At 44.3% G+C, this 22,319-nt stretch overlaps 1 protein-coding gene and 1 long non-coding RNA gene across 2 annotated transcripts in view; one reads left to right on the forward strand and one right to left on the reverse strand.

Moving 5' to 3' along the window:
- Positions 1 to 9,788, forward strand: part of LOC121816247 (uncharacterized) — a 37,207-nt gene extending 27,419 nt beyond the window's left edge. Inside the window, exon 4 of the long non-coding RNA XR_006055743.2 lies at positions 1 to 9,788. This exon is cut by the window's left edge and continues 22,797 nt beyond it. This is a non-coding gene — a long non-coding RNA (uncharacterized LOC121816247).
- Positions 1 to 21,831, reverse strand: part of B4GALT5 (beta-1,4-galactosyltransferase 5) — a 75,142-nt gene extending 53,311 nt beyond the window's left edge. Inside the window, exon 1 of the mRNA XM_012189329.4 lies at positions 21,516 to 21,831. Within this exon, the coding sequence (XP_012044719.2) occupies positions 21,516 to 21,630 (115 nt within the window). The 5' untranslated portion in view covers positions 21,631 to 21,831. The remainder of the gene's footprint in view (positions 1 to 21,515) is intronic.
- Between the last annotated feature and the right edge of the window lie 488 nt (positions 21,832 to 22,319).

Here is a 22,319-nt window from a genome sequence, read left to right on the forward strand (position 1 = left end):
CCAGGGAAGCCCAGGGGGAAGTTCCCCAATTCCTGACGTGTTCCTCATACTTAACACCAGTCACAAGGGAGAGCTAGCGTAATGGGGACAAAGGCACAAAATAATCTCTGTACCTGGAAAATAACTCAAAACCACATGACAGAAACCCACTATCAACCTGTCACTTAGTCACATCATTCCATTCGCCAAGAAATGACAGCACAGAGATGGCCTGATAAGTAAGAAGTCTAAGCCGTTCTTCCTTAAAAAGCAACAGACAGCTTAAGTATACTTTGAAGACCTTAATTTTCACATTAGTTTCCAAAGAGAAGTTCGAAAAGTTTTGATCCTCCTACTTCAAAGTACCCTTTCTAAGTACAAAGAGATGAATTGTGCCCAGATCAAAAAAAAAAAAAAAAAAGAGGGCTTATCTAGGCTTCACACCTACCACTTCTGTGGGCCTATTCCAGTAATACAGTCATCATTTAAGTGCCAGTATTTCCACACAGCTAATGACATCTATCTCTCTTCTTCGAACTATAAAGAGTTTATACTTCCTCCTCCTAAATCAAAAGGAATGGAAAACGATGGCTGGAAATCTCAGTTTAATCAAATTCACCTTCCTCCTCTAGGGGCAGCGTCGCTGCTGCTGTGTGTGTCTGACTCTGGGACCCCACGGGCAGCAGCGTGCTAGGCTCCTCTGTCCTCCACTATCTCCAGGAGTTTGCTCAAATTCATGTCCGCTGGCAGTGCAGGACTATCCAAGAGCATCAGCTCTAAAGAAAAAGCAGGCTTGGCCTCAAAACAAGTTCTATGACCTTGAACAGATTATTTAACCTCTCCAAGCCTTGGTCTCCTCATCTCTAAAACATCTGTCTCATGGAGCTAGAGTGTCAATCCAGAGGATAATAAATGCGGAACGCTTTTAGAAAGGCCCAACAAATGGAAGTGGCACCTGCTGCCACTGTGGCTGGGAGACAGAGAAAGACGGACTGCTGAGCTGGGGGAACGCGAGCCAGAAACACAAACTACTAGAGACAGTCGCTTCTGCAAAATAGGGTTTCTCCAATACCCCAGCCCCTCAGTCAGAAGACACCCTCAAGAGGGAAAGAAGAGTCATCACAATTACATGGGCTACGTGTCACTTCGTCAGCCTCTAGTTAGCTACATATGTGGAGTCTATAGGGAGGAATCAAGAGTAGCTTGTGCGTCAAGAGACAGAGAAAATAGTCAAAAAAGAAATCCAGACAGGTATAGTGACACTATTTTCAGTATGCAAAACTCAGGTGACATGGTCAAGGCAAATAATTTTTTCCCAAAAAATGTGAATTTACTTATCAAGAAGTTTTATACAGTGCCATCTCCTTTCCCTTTCCTTCTAAAAAATTAAAAAAAAAAAAAATTCAGTCCTAAAGGAAGCCATTAGATGGGGCCAAGCGAGGTGGGACTTCCCAGGTGGCACCATAAAGAAAGAATCCGCCTGCCAATGCAGGAGATGCAGGTTCCGATCCCTGGGTCAGGAGACCCCTGGAGAAGGAAATGGCACCGCACTCCAGGATGCCTGCCTGGGAAAGTCCATGGTGGGCTGCAGTCCACGGGGTCACACTGAATCAGCCACGACTGAGCACCGCCACCACACAGAGCTAGGTAGATGCCTGCACCGGGGACGGTCAGGGAGACACAGAGGGATGTCTGAGCCGAGCAGGATGCGGACACTGCTCTGAATGGAGTGTCAGGGCCAGGAAGGGTGAGAAAAGCATCCAACAGAGGAGAGGGGATGCCAGGGTGGGGTTCCAGAGTCCAAGCAGGGCTGGAGGGAGTAGCCTGGGGCAGGCTTGTAGAGAACCCAAGTGGGATGATGAGGGAAGACAGCCCAGCCAAGAGAGAGTGAACTATGTTCAGGGTGAGAAACATGTCCAAACAGGGACTAGACACAGCGGAATATAGGGTTACATATAGGGGATTAATCAAATAAGTAAAATTTAATAACAGCAAGGAAAACGGGAGTTAGGACTCTCACTGTTAGAGAAAGGAGTTACAAATATGGAAAGAAAAAAAAAAAAAACTAAAATGAACCCTGAGATGTTAGGTTTAAATTGTGGATACTGGGAGGGGGGTTCATGTTTGGGAAGGCATGCACACCCATGTATGGCAAAATCAATACTGTATTGTAAAGTAAAATAAAGTAAAAATAAAAATTTAAAAAATAAATTAAAAAAATAATTTGTGGATATTGCTGTGAACTCACCATTTTATACACACACACACACACACACACACAGAAATAAATACAGATGTAGTGTGTGGGTGTGTAACAGTGTGTGTATACCTACATATATTCCAAAACTCTATGCATTGATAAGAAAAACTAGAAGTCACAACACTCCAATAGCAATGAGTGCATCCAGAACCAGGATCTTGGCTTCTAAGAACCCATTCTCCATTAAAAAGAACCATGTTTTAGATAAATAGCTGATTCCAGGTCTGGGATAAAGAAAGCGTAAAGTGTACCTAGAACAACTTGTTATTCCAGAAAGTAAGGAAGTGCTCGAGAATGAGAGAGACAGAAGGACCGACACCAGGGCAAGGGAGCCCCGCTGGCCTGATCAGGACAATTGAGCATGAATACAAATAAGAGTAAACAGATTAAAGCCACACATCCATGCTGATAACACATTTTCATTAAAAAAGCATGGCTTTATATAAATAAATACATGGAGAAGTCTGATGAAGAACAATATTTATATAGTTTTTTTTTCCTTTCTTTTCCTTTACATTTATTAAGGACCTTCCCACAAAATACATACTGAATACTGAATACAGAAGGGAAGAGAGTCTCTTTACGGCGGAAACGCTCCTCAGAAACCTCCTCAGTCAAGGGATCAGAGCAAACATCCTTGGCGATGGTGCGAATCACAGCCCTGTGTCCTCCGACACGCATCACGAGGACGTTCACACCACTTCTGCCATTTTACCGCCAAAGATGCAGAACCTGGATCTAACCACAAGGAAACATCAGACAAAGTAAGAGACAGGCTACAAAAGAGCTGGCTTGTCATCCTCAGAAGTGTCAAGGTCATGAAGGCAAGGAGAAACTGAGGAACTCTTCCAGATTTTCCTGGAGACTAAGGGAACGTCACGGGGAACACAGTGGGCGGTTCTGAACTGCACCCTTGTGACATAAGGGACATTCCTGGGGCAACTGGCAGAGCCTGAACGGGGGTCAGGGATTCGATGGCCACAGAGTTAGAGTATCAGTGTTAATGTTAATGGGTGGACTGTCCTTGGCTGGAATATCCTTCTTTGTTGAAAAACACACTGATATTTGGGAGTGAGGGGACATAATGTCACCAGATGGTTCAAGAAAAAGTCACTATACTACACATGCAACTCTTTTGGAAGCTTGAGATTTCAAAACGTTTTTAAAACCATGAAAAGAATGTCTGTATGTGTATAGCTGAGCCACTCTGCTGTGCGACAGACATTAGCACAACGGTGCAAATCAACTGTACTTCAATAAAAAATAAAAACTTTTTTTATTTCACATATTTATTCAAATTACGTCGTTATTTTGTCTTACAGTCTATCAGACTTATTTTGAAAGTACACATTTGTTCCAACACAAGTGACATATTTGGGAACAACCTGAGGATAACTGGAATTTTGTGTTGCTTATATGCAATTTCGTCCATGAGCGATACCCAGAAAACTACAACTGACTAAACAGACACACACCTATGTCTAACATCTGCCAGCGACCTCAGTTCATCCTGAGCGAGCATCCCATACACACTGGATGTTACAACACCCAGTACCCTTTCAGCACACTTCACAGGAACTCTGGAGTTGCAATTCTTCGGATTGCCCACTTCCACCAGCAAATTTCAGGTCTTTTTCAAAACAAAGTGCCCTATATTTTGCTGTTTCTTAACTACTCAACATGTGTAAAACTGTGCTGGTTTCATTAGGTCCAGTATTTTTTTGTTAATACCACACTAACTTAGTTTTTAAGTGTTCTGTGCCTAACCCCATCTTGCCCACAAGCTCTATGGTTTTTATTCAGCAGTTCTGTACAGCATAGTGATTTTTAGGAACTAACTGCATTTGATATATTCATCTTTACCAAAAAGAATAAACTGCATGACATCAGCGGTGTTCCCCTTCTGTACATACAGGAATGGGGAAAAAAGAGGGTAGAGAAAGAAAGTTTGGTCACTCTTGACAAACTGGAGGAAAAAACATCAGACTGGAGAAAAATAACCAAGTACAAGTAGGACTTTTCTATGTATCTTTTACTTATTTATTTAGTTGGCTGCACTGGGCCTCGTTGTAGCATGTGGGATCTAGCTCCCCAACCAGGGATTGAACCAAGGCCCCCTTCACTAATGAAGAGTGCAGAGTCTTAGCCATTGGACCACCACGGAAGTCCGTTAATAGGTTTTTAAGAAAGATTTTATTTCTGTTTTGTAGAACCCAATCAAAGGAGGAGATATATTAAATATTACACTTTTCCATTAAATTAGCCACATTAAAACATTTAATAAAATTTGAGGTCCTTCTATCCTAACTTTATTAATAGTTTAGGAATGAGACTAAACTGATGTTATGTCACAAGGGCTAGAACTTCCCATCAAGTTTTCCACATGTTTTCTTCAGAGCTTTCAAGAGTCATCTGCCAGAAATAATCTTATATAAAGACGCTATGTTTAGTTAAAATGAGAGAAACAGAACTAACCAGGAAAAGATATTACAGCAAAGAGATGGTACAAGATTATTCCAACACAAACACTCAAAGCATTCATTTAACTGCCGCCACCCTTATAACGTCAATTCTCTCAGCCTAGTAACTCCTAAGGTATAAAAATTTTAAATATCTGTTTGTGTATATAAAGGGAAGGAAACAATGAAATGAAAACACTTGGGATGAAAAGATGATTATGAATAAACTACGGTAAACTCCTTTATTATCCTTCAGTTCAGTTCAGTTCAGTTCAGTTCAGTCGCGTCCGACTCTTTGCGACCCCATGAATCGCAGCACGCCAGGCCTCCCTGTCCATCACCAACTCCCGGAGTTCCCTCAGACTCACGTCCATCGAATCCGTGATGCCATCCAGCCATCTCATCCTCTGTCGTCCCCTTCTCCTCTTGCCCCCAATCCCTCCCAGCATCAGAGTCCTTTCCAATGAGTCAACTCTTCGCATGAGGTGGCCAAAGTACTGGAGTTTCAGCTTTAGCATCATTCCTTCCAAAGAAATCCCAGGGCTGATCTTTAGAATGGACTGGTTGGATCTCCTTGCAGTCCAAGGGACTCTCAAGAGTCTTCTTTAACACCACAGTTCAAACGCATCAATTCTTCAGCACTCAGCTTTCTTCACAGTCCAACTCTCACATTCATACATGACCACAGGAAAAACCATAGCCTTGACTAGACGGACCTTAGTCAGCAAAGTAATGTCTCTGCTTTTGAATATGCTATCTAGGTTGGTGATAACTTTTCTTCCAAGGAGTAAGCGTCTTTTAATTTCATGGCTGCAGTCACCATCTGCAGTGATTTTGGAGCCCCCCAGAATGAAGTCTGACACTGTTTCCACTGTTTCCCCATCTATTTCCCATGAAGTGATGGGACCGGATGCCATGATCTTCGTTTTCTGAATGTTGAGCTTTAAGCCAACTTTTTCACTCTCCTTAAAGTTGATTAAATAGCTCAAAAGTATTGCTCAACAGAACAAGGGTGGTAACATTTGTTAGATCCTAAAAGACATGATTCATTCTGGAATGCTTCTGATGACACAAGCTTACTAAAATAATCTACTGATGAGTTTGTTCAAAATTCACAATGAAGAGGCAGTTTTTCACACAAACAATAGAACCCAAAACTATGGCTTCACCTATGCTGACTGTTTTACTCTTTTAATGATAGAACTAATAAATTAATATAACTAATAATACAATTAAATCAGTGGTGGTGTTCGTGTGTGGTTACCGGGGAATGTTACTAAACACAAATCACAAAACCTGTGCCAACACAAGTCCTAAAAGTAGTATTTTTGCCATTCATTCCTTTGCAAGGTTGGCACCGGGCTTTGGTCAATCTCAGTTCAGTCACTCAGTCGTGTCTGACTCTTTGCAACCCATGAAATGCAGCATGCCAGGCCTCCCTGTCCATCACCATCTCCCGGAGTTCACTCAAACTCATGTTCATCGAGTCAGTGATGCCATCCAAGCCATCTCATCCTCTGTCGTCCCCTTCTCCTCCTGCCCCCAATCCCTCTCAGAATCAGGGTCTTTTCCAATGAGTCAACTCTTCGCATGAGGTGGCCAACGTATTAGAGTTTCAGCTTCAGCATCAGTCCTTCCAATGAACACCCAGGACTGATCTCCTTTAGGATGGACTGGTTGGATCTCCTTGCAGTCCAACGGACTCTCAAGAGTCTTCTTCAACACAACAGTTCAAAAGCATCAGTTCTTCGGTGCTCAGCTTTCTTCACAGTCCAACTCTCACATCCATACACGACCACTGGAAAAACCATAGCCTTGACTAGATGGACCTTTGTTGGCAAGGTAGTGTCTCTGCTTTTCAATATGCTATCTAGGTTGGTCACAGGCTTCCCTGGTGGCTCAGAGGATAAAGCGTCTGCCTGCAATGCAGGAGACCTGGGTTCGATCCCTGGGTTGGGAAGATCCCCTGGAGACGCAAATGGCAACCCACTCCAGTATTCTTGCCTGGAGAATCCTATGGACAGAGGAGCCTGGTGGGCTACAGTCCACGGGGTCGCAAAGAGTCGGAAACGACTGAGTGACTTCACACACACACAGGTTGGTCACAACTTTCCTTCCAAGGAGTAAGCGTCTTTTAATTTCATGGCTGCACTCACCATCTGCAATGATTTTGGAGCCCCAAAAAATAAAGTCTGACACTGTTTCCACTGTTTCCCATCTATTTCCCATTAAGCCAACCCCAAAAGTAACTCTTACCTAAAGTTAATTTCCCACAGTGCCAAATGAAATTCAATTAAATCCAAACCTTCTAATTCACACAGACCTGAAGATTTCTGGATACTTAAAAGTAGAATGAAAAAGCCAGGCATGCCAAGTCAACAACGAAACAGAAAAATCAAGCCAATACCAAAACCAAATGTTTCACTTCCTCCCACTCACATTCACACACTCTCTTTCTCTCTCTCTGGGATTCCAGTTGTCCCTTGCAGACAAAGCAAATGATGGGTGCCAGCCTAACACAAGTCAGCTCAAAAATAACCTTAGCAACAGAGGCAAGGTTATTCCCACCTTCCACCCATCAGCAAGACTAGATGCTTAGGAGTAACAGACTTACTTTTCATACCAACCATATGGACTTCCAATTTCAGAAAGTGTTTCTTCCTTATCGCTACTCGAAAGAAGTAAAATATAAAACAATTTCTCATTGCCTAGGCAAAAACTACCTCTCAAATTAAATACTGATGCACATACTCAAGACAAAAAGTATAGCTTTGATCACAAATTTGAAAAGTTTGTGAACAAACTTTTCAAAGTTTGAAAACACCAAAACCACTAACCTAAATATTTTTCTAATTCAAAATTAGAAACAATGCTCCTAGCAATATACAAGAAACTGTATCTACTTCTTCCTAAATCAGGACCGAGTGTTTTCCTATTTATCGATTTTTATTTTATCTTCATTATTTTGGCCATGCCATGCGATTTGCAGGATCTTGGTTCCCCAACCAGGGATTGAACCCAGGCCCACAGCAGTTAAAGTGCTGAGTCTTTACCACTGAACTACCAGGGAATTCCCTGTTTATCATTTTTTCATCTAGATTTCAAGTTAAGGAACAAGACAAACCATTAATACATTCATTTGTGATTTGCAAGTTCGAAGCATTATCCTACACATACTATGTAAGATACAAAGTACCTCAAAGGGTTAAAATCCATATTGAATCTCAAATCGGTAAAGCTTTAGAACCCCTACTTGTCGTCTGCCCACAAACCAGCACCCAGCCACACCCCCCAGATCAAAATCAAACATCTGACTGAACTGGGCAAATTAATCTGCAACTGAGCTAGGAATCATACTTTCTATTACAATTAATATCTTTACTAATCCATTGTTTTCATTTGATCCTTTTTAATTCTTCACCTTGAAGTCTTAATAGCACAACAAGCCCAAATGAGCAGAGAATCAGCTAATTGTACTTTTCAGGACCTCAGATCTGTCCACCTCCACCTTACTTATCAATTTAACAAATAGTATTTATTGAGAACCTACTTCCCTGATGGCTCAGACAGTAAGGAATCTGCCTGCAATGTTCAGAGACCCAGGTTCAATCCCTGGGTCGGGAAGATCCCCTGGAGGAGGGTATAGCAACCCACTCCAGTATTCTTGCTTGGAGAACTCCATGGATGGGTTACAGTTCATGGGGTTGCAGAGGATCGGTCACGACTGAGCAGCTAACACTACGGTGTGCCAAACCAACGCTCTAGGCAGGGATACAACAGTGAACAAGAAAAATGAGGCCCATGCATCTGACACTGAATTACAGATCCAAGGACAGGCAGGAGGAGTATTTGCCGTCAGCCAGAGAAACCCTTAAGCGAAGAGCCTAGTCCACGCTGGAAACCAGGCAGGAAGTCCATGGGGCTGGAGGAAGAGAAGAGGCATAAATGAAACTGAGGAGGAAGGTAGAGGCCAGACCACAAAAATTTTTCTAAGCTACCATAGGGAGACTGAACTTTATCCTGAAAGCCCTGAAAGCCACTGAAGGGTAGAAGAAAGACTGATCCTTATCTGACAAATGCTCTCTGAGAACTTTCTCTCTATGGCACCGAGAAAGTACCAGACTTCTGTTCTAAAACTGATACTTCCAGGTGGAAAGGAAGAGGCCTCAGCATATAAACACATCCTCCCTCTGCTGGTCGAGAGCATCTAAGAAACTTCATTATTAAGAAACTTCAGTCACTGCTCCCCACCATCGCCAAGACACTGTTCAGGAGATAAACATCAGAAACATTCCATGTTTAAATATAAACACCCCCAGGGGCTCAGGGGGAAAGAATCTACCTGCAATGCAGGAGATGCGGTCTTGATCCCTGGGTCAGGAAGATCCCCTGGAGTAAGAAATGGCAACCCATTCCAGGATTCTTGCCTGGGAAATCTTATGAACAGAGGAGCCTGGTGGGGCTACAGTCCATGGGGTCACAAAAGAGTCTGGTGTGACTTAGTCACTAAAGAATAACAAATATAAACACCACCAAAAACAGGTACAACCAATGGGCCCAGGCGGGGGTGGGTGGTGGCGGGGAGGGTGTTAAGAAATGTAATGTGTCTTTCTTCATGAATTTCTTTAAAAATTTTGCTGCCTTAAATATCTACAATAAAATATATCCACTATTGGCAATTAAGGAATGGTAACATCAACTGATCCTCAATTAAACACGTCCTCTGGGAATATAAAAATCACTCAAAATTCTGAAAAGCTTTTACTAAAATGAAGCCATGCTCCCTTGTTGAAGACTTAAAAGTAACAGAGCTATGGTGTTCAGATTATCCATCACTATACCCCCAGACCTAGCACACAGTAAGGAGTTAACACAGAGATTAAGTTAGCTTTAAGAAAACAGCCAAATCAAACGAACGCAAAGTCAAGTTTGTAAATTTCTTCTTTTATTACAGGCTCCAAAACACAAAAATTTCCCAAGAACCCATCTGTTTTAAGTCACTATCATTATCACTCACATTTGGATCAGTATACTGGAAACTCAGCTGATACCAGGAAAAAAAAAAAAAATCGAAGTGCCAAATTTTACTATGTCACTGTTGCAGAAGTCCAGCAGGTTTTACATGTTAGACTCTTCTATTTCCTCATTCTTTAACATTCTCTTCATTTTCTGATAATATAAAGGAAACCAGAAAGAAAGAAATCACGTGTTCCTATCACACACCTCCTAGTCAGCCAGGCCGCCCTCCTGGCAGGTCGTTCGTCATCACCGCCTGCCATCCTGTGCCTGTGCCAGGGACTGGGGAAACAGTGCTCTCCTGAATAAAGAATTATTGGTATTCAAACAATCAGAAGGGAAAAAAAAATCACACTTAACATCAAACTCAAAGCCATGCATTACCATGGCTCTAAGCATCACTACGTATTAAACAGCAAAGCATGAAAAGTGCTGGTTAATCCAGATCCGAGGCCAACAAAATGCCAAGTGATATTTACTTTTCAGTGTCATCAAAATCAACATACGCTTTCATTTCTGTATGGAAGAAAGAGTGAGCCCAGTGTTTCATGGACTATGCTCATCAATCTATAATACTTTCTAAATTTCTCTTCTAAATCTTATGTGTAACCACTAAACTGTACTGTCCCCAACACCAAAAATTTGGTGTTCTAACATCTGGCCCTGTCTTACATGGATTTTCGGAGAACTGCGATTCGAAACAGAAAATACTTAAATGCAAGTGACATTTCAGTCCTACTGAGCAAAATAATCGGCAAACATCAGAAAGATTTAGATTCCCCCCCTTTATCAGAAGAGTCATAGGACTCTTCAAATACTTGAAATATCAAATGGAATCTGCAGAGCGTGTCAGCTTTGGCAAAGAGAGTAATCATTTTAAAGACCAAGAATCAGAAATCAAGAAACGAAGATCAAACTTAAACAAGAGGGGGAAAAGAAAGTAAGAGACAGATAAACCAAAAAACCTTGCCTCCTGCTTTCTCAAAAATCAGCTCAATTGCTCGTGAAAGGTTTCCGTAAGTTACTGACAGGCTGCCTATGGAAACCTTTCCCGAGCAAAAAATAAATAAATAAAAAAGAAATGGGTACAATGTAGGGAGCAAAAGTTAAGTCATAAAACTGACCAAGCAGTATATTTCTTTCTTAAAGTAAAAAGGAAAAATAAAAATAAACTGAATCTCATTAAAGTTAAAAGCTTTTGCATATTGAATGACACCTACCAATAGAGTACAAAGACAACACACAGGATGGGAGAAAATACTTGCAAATCATGTATCTGTAATGGTTAAATATTTTAACAATATAAAGGGCTCTTAACAATAGACAATCCAATATAAGGAGGGTAAAAGAAAAAAAAGGGTAAAAGGAAAAATAAATAAATAAACAAAAAGGGTAAGGGAACCTGAACAGACCTTTCACTAAACAAGATATACAAATAGCCAATAAGGTAATTCCCTGGTGGTCCAGTGGCTAGGACTCTGTGCTCCCGATACAGGGGGGCTGGGTTCGATCCCTGGTCAGGGAACTAGTTCCCACGTGCCACAACTAAGACTCTATGCAGCCAAATAAATTAAAATAAATATTTTTTAAAAAATAGCCAATAAACACATGCAAAGATGCTCGACCTCATTACTCACTCGAGCTACCATTTCACACCTATGGGGATGTCTTACACTTAAAAAAATACACACTCAGAAAGCAAGTGTTGGCTGCAAGGCTGGAGAAAAGTCACTGGGGAAAGTCCAGCAGCTCCGCAAAGAATGAAACAGAATTACCCTTGTACTGTTACTGTTTAGTTGCTACATCATGTCCAACTCTTTTGCGACCATGCAATGTAACCCGCCAGGCTCCTCTGTCCATGGAATTTTCCAGGCAAGGATACTGGAGTGAGTTGCCATTTCTAACTCTCCAGGGGATCTTCCTGACCCAGGGGTCAAACCCACATCTCTTGCTTGGCAGGCAGATTCTTTACCACTGAGCCACCTGGGAAGCCCTAGAATTACCATAGGACCCAGCCATTCCACTCCCAGGTAAATACTCCAAGAATTAAAAGCAGGGACTCGAACAGATCCGTGTGTGCCAACACCTGCAGCAGTGCTATTTACAACAGCCAGAAGGTGGAAGCAACTCAGGTGTTTGTCAACAGATGAGAAAACAAAACGGGGTGATTCACATGATGGAATAGTATTCACACACAAAAAGAATACAGTTCTGACACATGCTATTCTAGGAGTGAACCAGCAAACATTCTGCCAAGTGAGCAGGGAAGACTCTAAGGGACAGATATCGGGCAACTCCGCTTACACGAGGCACCTGGGGCAGTCACAGGCACCGCAGATTAGCAGCTGGGGGCTGGGCCAGTGGACGAGGAGTTATTGCTTAATGGGAAGCAAATTTCTGTTTGGGGCAACAGAAATTTTTGGAAATAGTGGTCCCGGTTGCTTAACATTGTGCATGCAATTAATGCCACTGAATTGCACATCTAAATTACCAAAATACACGGCAAATTTCATGCCAGAAACATTTTACCACAGAGAAATAGCAAGGGGGAAAAAAAAGGACAGAGTTGTTTCAGGCAAAGTGAATACCAAAATCACAAAATCACTGAATAATTTAAATTGGTGTCTCTTCTCAAACTCCCTCCCCTCAACCCCGTTAAAACTCAAAATAAGGATTAACTGAAGAAGCGACTCTTTCCCCAGGTTAAACACAATCCAAAAACAAAGAGGCTAGTTTGACCACACAACAGTTTCTCCATTCATTTCAATTAATATTTAAGTGCATCTCGTGTGCTAAACACAAGGACAGGACAACCCAGAGAACCTCCCTATCGTGACTCCACAGATTATGAAGATATGGAGAGAATGAGTTTCTCTTTAAAAGTTAAATGATTAAACGGGTTTATTTAAAATACAAAGATTTACAATAGGTACGTCGAGAATCCTGAGGTCAGTCTACCATCACCTCTGGCCCACCTGGTTTAACTTTCCTAAATTGGCAATTGGTTTTTTTTTTTTTCCATTTTTCTGCAAGAGAATAAAGGATTATTTGTTTTAAACTACACAAACAAGACCACAACACAACATTTAAGAAAATCCTATTTTCTGGCCTTTAAAAGCCAATAGTCTACCAATCAGAAAATACTGATAAACATCACAATCGTGAGTATAATTTAAGCTTAGTGCTTAAAAAGCACACCTCCTCACAATGGGGCAACTAGCAGTTCCCAACACCTGAAAATTAAGCAAAAAGTTTAAGTGTCTATTAATCATACTTTTAGGACCACTTGGGGTGAAAAAAATTCCTTCTCCATGGATATTGAAATGTTTTACAGCTCTTTAATAAAAATAATAAACTGCTGTGCTGCTGTGCTCACTAGCACACTTCTAGGTGAAGTTTTAAAGCACGACACTGAACTGTCCTACAATCTAGACGTCCCTGTACGTGACACTCCACAACATTTTTCATCATTATAATCACGCTACTAATCGCCTCAGAGAACTGTTCATAATTGATGATGGTAACTAAGGTACTTCAGAACAATGACCAGCTTTCCTTCTAGTCATGGCTAAGTACCTGGGTATCTCTCTCTGTCACCTGGGAAGGAGGCGGAACACTACTCATAGTCTAATAATTACTCACTCAAACTAACAAAAGGGGTGGGAAGGGGTGGAATCTGAGAAGAGACACCACTTTAAATTATTCAGTGTGATTCCCAGGCTTGGGATCAGTAGGAGGTATGAATGCTCTTCGCTATAAGCCACAATATTAAAAAGAATTACTGGGTCAAAATGTAATATTCATTTTTCATTTAACATCCAATTACCTAGAGGACTGAAGATGGAGCAGAAACTAATGAGTCCAGGGCTCCATTTCATGTTTAAAAGCAAAAGTGTGAAGCTAGAGGGGAAAAAAACTGATTTAGCAGATTAAAACTTAAAAGGATTACCCAGGAGACAAAAAGGGGGAAAAGAAAGAAAGAAGATTTAAAAAAAAAAAAAAAAAAAAAGCTGTACCATCCCAAAGGTATTTCCATAGAATTCTTTAGGGTTTTTTCCCTTTGACCATTCTTTGTCACAATGATTTCAAAGACAGACTTCGGTGCAAACATTTCTAAGTCTTATTTTCAGGGCAGATGTCCTCATGATGGTTACACACTTACAACCATGTCTGATGGTTACACACTGACACTTCACAGAATTTCACTAAAGGTGGGAAACCAAGTGAATGAGTGGTCTGAACTTTTTAATTAATAAATGGGGTATCTTTACTTGACAGAACTCATCTCAGAACTATGGAACTTCGGGTCTAAGAGGGACCCTGGCATCTGTACTTGAGTTCACTGCTTCAGTTTATAGATGGGAAAACTGAAATAAAGGCTTCCATCTAGTTATTGGTCAAGTCGGACTGGTGCCCCACCCTCCTCTGAGTTTAGCACTAGCATTAGGCCAAGAGGACATGTCCTATGGTAGGACATCTCCTATGGTTATAACAAAATATAACAATTCTGAGCCTATCCACTGTTGTGCCAAGCCCCCTTCCATGCATATTCCACTCAATTCTCACAGCAACCCTGAGGAAGATGGTATACTCCATCGGGCAGATGGGAAAACTGAAAATCGTTTGCCTGCTCAGTCAGAGTTGACTCAAATCCAGGTCTGATTGATGTCTAACAGTTAACTCCAGTGTTAGTCGAGTCCGACTCTTTGTGACCCCATGGGCTGTACCCGCCAGGCTCCTCTGTCCACGGAATTCTCCAGGCCAGAATACTGGAGTGGGTAGCCATGCCCTTCTCCAGGGGATCTTCCCAACCCAGGGATCAAACCCGGGTCTCCTTCATCGGAGGCAGATTCTTTGCTGTCTGAGCCTCTAGTTCACCTTCATCCTATGGCCCTTACCTCGGCCTAGAGGGTCTTGGCGGCTTGACCCCTACGGTCTTTCTAAGCTCACTTCCTACTACTTCCTGTCATTATAAAAATGCAGTCAACCTTCACTAGGGGTTCTGCCTCAGGGCCTTCACATATGCGTGACACCCCCATCACCACCCTAATCTCCAGACCTGAGAGTGGCCAGTTCTACCCTTCAAGTCAAATATTACCTCTTTAATGAAGCTGTCCCTAACCACTCAGTCTAAAATAGACCCTCAGTTACTCCTACCACTATCCAAAATTATCTTGCATATTGGCCCGTCTCCCCAACAGAATAAAAGCACCACAAAGGGGAAAAACGTCCCACCAGAATGAAAGCACCAGGATGGCAGAAATGTTCCTCCTTACTCATTTCTAGACTGCCCAATACCCAAGAATATCTGACAAGAGGGGCAGCAATCCAAAGACACTACTTATTCAATCAGTGAATGAATGCCTATATCTGAACCTCCACCTCATCAACAGCTAGTATCACAGAATTTAGAGGTTGATTAGCTGGTTGTGGTGGTTCACTTGCTAAGTCATGTCCAATTCTTGCAACCCCATGGACTGTAGCCTGCCAGGCTCCTCTCTCCATGAGATTCTCCAGGCAAGAATACTGGAGTGGGTTGCCATTTTCTTCTCCAGGGGATCTTCCCAACCTGGGAATCAAACCTGGCTCTCTGCATTGTAGGCAGTTTCTTTACTGACTGAGCTACAAGGGAAGCATCAGTTGATTACATTACGTACTATCTTCAATTTTTCTCTAGGTGTTTCTCATGATTAACCTTATCTTTTCAATCGAATGTTATGTGCCTCAGGGATATTTTGTAATTCTCAACTTTGGACAAGTTAATGACTCAATCTGGGCTTAAAAAGCAGTCAAAAATCTGGAAGCTAAAGAATAACTCAAACCAGTCCACCCTAAAGGAAATCAGCCCTGAATATTCATTGGAAGGACTGATGTTGAAGCTGAAACTCCAATACTTTGGCCACCTGATGTGAAGAACTGACTCATCTGAAAAGACCCCAATGCTGGGAAAGACTGCAGGCGGGAGAAGGGGACGACAGAGGATGAGATGGTTGGATAGCATCATTGACTTCAACGGACATGAGTGTGAGTAAACTCCAGGAGTTGGTGATGGACCGGGAGGCCTGGTGTGCTGCAGTCCCTGGGGTCACAAAGAGTCGGACACGACTGAGCAACTGAACTGAACAGAACTGAAAGAATAACTGCTCTTTCACTGATAGTGTACACAGGCCTGCCTCTTTTTATCTCCTTGAACGTCTTTGAAGCCAACACCCAATCTGTTTGCTTCTGTTTAACCTTCTGCTTCTGATTAGCCTTCAACTCCGGGAGCTGGTGATGGACAGGGGGGCCTGGCATGCTGCAGTCCATGGAGGTCGCAAAGGGCCAGACATGACTGAGTGACTGAACTGAACTGAACCTTCATCTTGACTAATGTTAACCACTAGTTGTCTCTCTCATTCTCTGGCAGGCCTCTGCAGCATCACAGTGCCTGCCTACTTCTCACTTGCTGAAGTTCTATTTGCTTTGTTGTGCATCTGGATGTGCACAACATATCTTCCATGATCTAAAAAGCTGCTGGGACTTCCGTGGTGGTCCAATAATTAAAACTTTGCCTTCCAATGCCGGGGATGCGGGTTTGATCGCTGGTCAGGGAGCTAAGATGATCCCACATGCTTCATGGACAAACAACCAAAAGGTAGAACAGAAGCAAGGTTGCAACAAATTCAATAAAGACTTTAAGAATGGTCCACACCAGAAAAATCTTTAAAAAAATAAAAGCTGCAAAATTAGTGTTAAGTCACTCAGTTGTGTCCAACTTTTGGACCCCATAGACTGTAGCCTGCCAGGCTCCTCTGTCCATGGGATTCTCCAGGCAATGATACTGGAGTGGGTAGCCATTCCCTTTCTCCAAGGGAACCTTCTCGACCCAAGGATCAAACCCAGGTCTCCTACACTGCAGGCAGATTCTCACGGAAGCAAGGCAGCACTTCAGCTTCTGTGGCTTTGGTGTTCCACAGTCTTGGAGAGCTCTAAAGAGCCGTGGCCACACAAGGAGACCCTCCTTCCTGCCATATTATAGGCAGCTCCCACTGGCCTGTCAAGCTCACTGGGGGAAATGTCAGGGTCGGAGCAGAATTAGCTACTGGTTGGAGTATTGAGGCCCTGGAATGGCAACTGATACTGTCTGAACACTGCTTCCCAAGTCTGTCTGGGACCAGCACATTTTCACTGATCAAGAGACTTCAACTTCAAACCTAAGACTTTGTTTCCAACATAGCAAACTTCTGCAGGAAGACATAAAATATTACCAAAATCCTGGTCAAATGTGCTGCTGTTCAGTTTTATAACCTCAATCTGCTCTCCAAATGTGCTTTCCTTCTAAGAAGACTGATACAATGTAATACTCAGAGGAAATATCTGAGTGAACCAGCCACTGGGGAGAAGCAGGTCCTTTAACAGGGTGGTGCCTTTTAATTCTCTAAATAACCCACATTCACAGTGCCTATTTCACTCCAGAAAAGCTCAGGAACTAAGTGCACCCAAGCATTTTGAGGCCACCTGCATGTGAGGAAGAACAACAATTTTCATACTACACTTAGGAAGGGATCTGAAATTTTCCTGGGGTTACTAGAAAAGGTTGCATTTGATTATATAAAACATGTATCTTACCTAGAATCTTAGGTCCAAATCTCATATAGAATGCACATGAATTATCAACTTTCTATACAAAAAAACTCACTAGAAGTTTGGCTAAGACGCAGTTCTTGTTTTTCAAACAGCTTTGTTTTGTGGCCAAGGATAAGATCAAAGAATCAAGGGAACTTGCTCAAGGTCATCTGGTCAAATCAGGTGGGACTGAAATGACTGATTTCTGCCTTCCAAAAGCCAACCATACATCAAACTTGTCTTGGAACTAAGCAGGCCCAAAGGGAAAAATCACTCCTCCTTTCTTTTCCTCAATAATCAAAAGCAAAATTAAACAGAGGAACTTTAATAAAATGTCCTCAGTATATAAACTACTGCTCTAACAACGCACAGGCATGTCTCAAATTCAGTAACTGAAACGATTTGCAAACGTGCGTAACTGCTGTAACAACCTTCCCATGTGACAGCACCATAAACTTCATAAGAGTTTAAAAATCAGCCCTTCAAATGTACATCCATAAATAGTTCACTTATCTTCTAAAAGACCCGGTCAGACTGGAACAGAGGTACTCTGAGCTCTCGGATTTTTTCTAAGTTAAAAGATCATAAATAAGTCCAAAGTTCTCTCCAGAATTCTGAAAGGAACAGGGATATTTCAACAGTGCAGGTGAAACAAGTGATGAAATCAACAGTAACCACTCAGGCTGCAGGGGCGAGGGGGCTACAGAGAAGAGGCACCTATGCACTTTCCTAACCACATTCCTTTCCTCTTCCTTTTTCAAAACCCCCACCTCCTGGACACTTCTGCCCCATCCTTTTCATTTCTACTTTTAAGCTGCTGATGTTAAAACACTACTTTTGATTTAATAACAAAAACATAATGGCCAACGGAGCCGTATTTTTAAATTACTTAAACCGGATCAGCATGGGGATATCAAAGTAGCTAAGAGCACTCTGTATTTGTTACAAACACATTATAGCCCTATTTAGTGATCCTCCTCACATCCAATTTTCTAAGTCAAATGGTACCAGGAACCCCCATTTCAGATGACCCCCCAGCCCAGGAAAATTTCCCTTCACTCTCAGACTATATGGGTCACTGATATTGAGAGCCAGCGTTAGATCTCAAAAATATCAACAATAGTTATGCTGAAACTGTAGCTGGGCTATATTACATGTGAGCAACTTTAAAATATTTATAACTAATGTGATTTTTCTCACATCTCAAATTCAAGTCTGCCTATTTCCAAGTATAGCTGTAACACACTCTTGGATTAAGGACTTCCCTTTAGCCCTCGAGCACAACGTGGCCACAGGGTATACAAAGCAAACCAAAAGCAGGACTGGAAAAATTAAACCTGGAAGGAAATACAAGTCTCATACTTCCCGTTATGCCAGAACACAGAATTGTCATTAGTTGAAAATGTATTAGGTTGAGCTATATCAAACTGCCGACATACAACTGATTTTGACCTGCAAAAATGGAAATTTCACATGAATATCATCTAATATTATTTTCTAAGCTATTTTAATAATTGTCTCAAATAAAGTCTTCACAGCCCAAGGCATATAAAAAGCTTCTCTTTCTCTAGTTTGCCTTAACCTTTTGAAAAGATTTGCCACTCTGTCCAAAGCTGATTTTAAAAAATTAAGTCGGTTAACAGGAAAGCCAAGATAAAGAAAACTACCAAACTCCTCAATGTGAGAATCCGAAAACCACTCCACATCCTTCCCACCACTCCCCTTTTCCAACTAACAGAAGTTGAATCCTAAGTTGATCTGCCCTTTAGAAGACTTATACTTAAGGAGAAATTAGTGACTATTTCAGTGATTTCCATCTTTTTCAGTTACCAGTGAGGTAGGAATTGAAGTGTGGTAGAGCCCATTGCTTTACACTGGGGTTCCAGTGACCTAAAAATCTACCTCTGAAGAATTTTAATTAAGTTGATAAGTTCCATTTTGTTTCAGAATCTCTCTTTGCTTCTAATCTCTCTAATCAACAGGGTGATTACCAACCCAGTGGGATATATTTTTCCATTTAGACATAGTTGATATATGCACCAACACCAGGAGAAAACCTGTTCCTTTCACAAAAGGGCTTATGGCTCCAAGATTGCCTCTGGGTTCAAATCCATCATTTTACACTCATTTTTATTAGAGACTAATATCCAATATGCTAATGAACTCTTTTCTCAATTAATTCCCCTAATTACTCACCTGTTCTTATTCTGCCCAAATTCCTACCTCACCAGGCCACCCACAGTTCCTTCCCAGAGGGAGATGATTCTCCTAAAACACCAACTGTCACAGCAACCTGATGTTACCTGTTCTATTTTCGAGGATCGAGTTTGCAGTTCAAATCATCAATATTAACCAATGAAATATGCTCTTCAAAAAAAAAAAAATCAGGAAAGAATCTTATGCTGTATCTGGAAATATCTCTCTTCAGCTAGTTCAGTGTTGACAGGTCAACAAAAAGGCACTAATCATTACTTCAATCCTAAAGGGTTTTTCTCTAGTTAAACCATCAACCCTTTCCTAACATCCAAATAATCCAGACTCTTTAGAGCAAAACTGCCCCACCTCCAACAGCATCTTCTGATCATTTCTCACCTTTCATGCCAAGTCAGGCAAATACAAACCTTCCATCTACTCTCTTCTTTCTCAAAAGCTACATACAATAGCTGTTTCTTTTAAAACTCTCCAAGCATCAAGTACAATGGTAAGTACCTTAAAAGGGTATTTATCTACTTCCAGCTTTAAAACCCTACGAGGTTTTTTCATCCTAATGCACACCCCCATTTTACAGAGGAGAAAAGCTGAGGCTAAGTAACTTGCTCAAGGTCATACTGGGCAGGGACCACAATCCAAGTCTGACCTCCAAGTTCCCTGACCTTAACCCTCACGCTGCTACTTCCTTCTGGTATCTTTCTTCTCCTCCCTGATGTCTGCTCTGTGGTCTTAGACAGCCTTTACTTGGGCAGGGCTCAGTTTCTCCAGAGCTGCCTTTCCTTTAAAGGCTAAGCCTTTGAGAGAAGAATCAGCATCCATTCCATCTTTTCTCCACGCTCCTCCTTCCCACCTGCACCATTTCCCCAAGGCCCTCGTCACAGCCCCTCCTCTAGGGCCGTCCACCCCCGCCCCCACCCCAGAACAGGTCCCCTTCTACCCTTAACGCCAGAGAGGCCAGAAGTGAAAGAAGGGAAGAAAGGAAGAGGCCACAACAGCACCCCTTCCCCCAAGACTTCAGCTGAGAAGAGACTGGCTGAGGACCAGAGAGGGGTGGTGAGGGCTGGGGAAAGATAGGCAGGAGGGCGGGGAGCGGGAATGACAAGGGTGTGCCCTTGGGGGTAGGCGGGGCAGGGGAGGGGATGGAGTGGCGGCGTGGGACGCTCCGGGGCTTGCAGATTGAATGGGGGGGTGGAACTCGGGGGGAGCGGGAGGATGGCCCCCGGCGAGGAAAGGGATCTGGCCATTCGGAGGAGGATGTGTGCGTTGGGGCGGAGGACCAGGAGGAGGATGTAACCCGGGAAAGTGGAGGGAAGAAAGGGCGGGGGGGGCGGGGAGCGAGCAGGAAACGGTAGAGTCGCCGGCGAGCGGAGAGAAGGATGGATGGGAACCGGGATGGTGGGACTCCGGGAGACCCCAGCACCCGGGCTCCGCGGGGAGGGGCGGGCGGGCTGCGGGGGGGGTTCGAGGTCCGCGGAATGCCGGGAACCGGGGCTGGAGGAGACCCCGGGGCGGGAGCTCTCGAGGCGAGCAGCGGGAAGTGGGGGTTCTGGGGAGGCCAGGGCCAGAACAGGGGGCGTCCCAGCACGAAGAGGGTGTGTGTGTGTGTGTGTGTGTGTGTGTCGGTGTGTGTGTGCGCGCGCGCGAAGGCACCGTAGGGTTAGCGCGGGGAGATGGGGCTGAAGGAGGGCAGGGGGTGGGCGGGAGGCTGACGGGGGGATGGGGGGCTCCGGAGCCCGTCGGGGTTCAGAGGGCGGGAAGGTCCTGATCCCCCGAGGGCCCGGCGTGTGGCGGGGGGAGGGGGGGTCTCCCGAGGATCGGGCCGGATTCCCCCTGGTCTTCCAAGCGCCAGGCTCCGAGTCGCCTCCCAGCCGGGTGTCCTCCGAAAGCCGGGGTCCCCCGGGGCGGGGCGGTGGGTTCCCGGAGTTCCCCCCCCCAGGAGATCAGAACGGCACCCCCCACCCCGGGGCCCCGGATCCCGCTCCTACCTATACCCGGCGCCACATAGACGAAGTAGAGCAGCGAAGACGACAGCGAGAAGAAGAAGAGCGCGGCGAGCAGCGAGCGGCGCGGCAGCCGCAGCAGCCCCCGGCGGACGCGCATGCTGCAGCCGGGCCGCCGCTCGGGCGCCGGGCCGGGCCTGCTCCCGCCGCTCCCCGTCCGCCGCCTCCCGGGCCGCCGCCGCCGCCGCCGCCGCCGCCGCCGCGCGGGCCTTGGCCTCCGCCTCCCCGGCCTCGCCGGCCACCTCTTGCCGCCGCCGCGCCCTCCCAGCCGCCGGCCGCCGCGGGCCCGGCCACATGAAGCGGGCGGGGGCCTGAGCGGCCCGGCGGAGAGCGCAGCGGCGGGGGCGGGGCGGGGCGGGCCGCGGGGGCGGGCCGGGGGCGGGGCCAGCGCCGCCGGGCACCGTCGCAAAAGACCCGCGCGCGCGCTCACGGCGCGCTCCCCACGCCGTGCGGCCCCCCGCGGCGGCCCGCGGGGAACGTCGCCAAATGGCGACAGCCCCTCTCACCGGAACGGCCGCCGCCCTGGATTTTGGGGAGCGTCGCTGAAGTGCCCGTCGGACGCCCCCAACCTGGGAGCCCAGGGCAGTCTGCAATGTCTGACGTTGGTCACCCACTGCGACAGGAGAGTAGGGATTGTAGGCACGGGGGCTAAGTACACACTTTCATTCAATCATCCATTCGGTTTACCGTTTATTGCAAGTCAGACGGGTGAGTGAGCATGTCTTGGCGCTCGGGATGCTACATAGGACAAAACAGGCAAAATCTCTCTCAAATGGGAGGAGAAAAGAA

This window comes from Ovis aries, chromosome 13, assembly GCF_016772045.2.
Source record: "Ovis aries strain OAR_USU_Benz2616 breed Rambouillet chromosome 13, ARS-UI_Ramb_v3.0, whole genome shotgun sequence".
Classification (NCBI taxonomy): domain Eukaryota; kingdom Metazoa; phylum Chordata; class Mammalia; order Artiodactyla; family Bovidae; genus Ovis; species Ovis aries.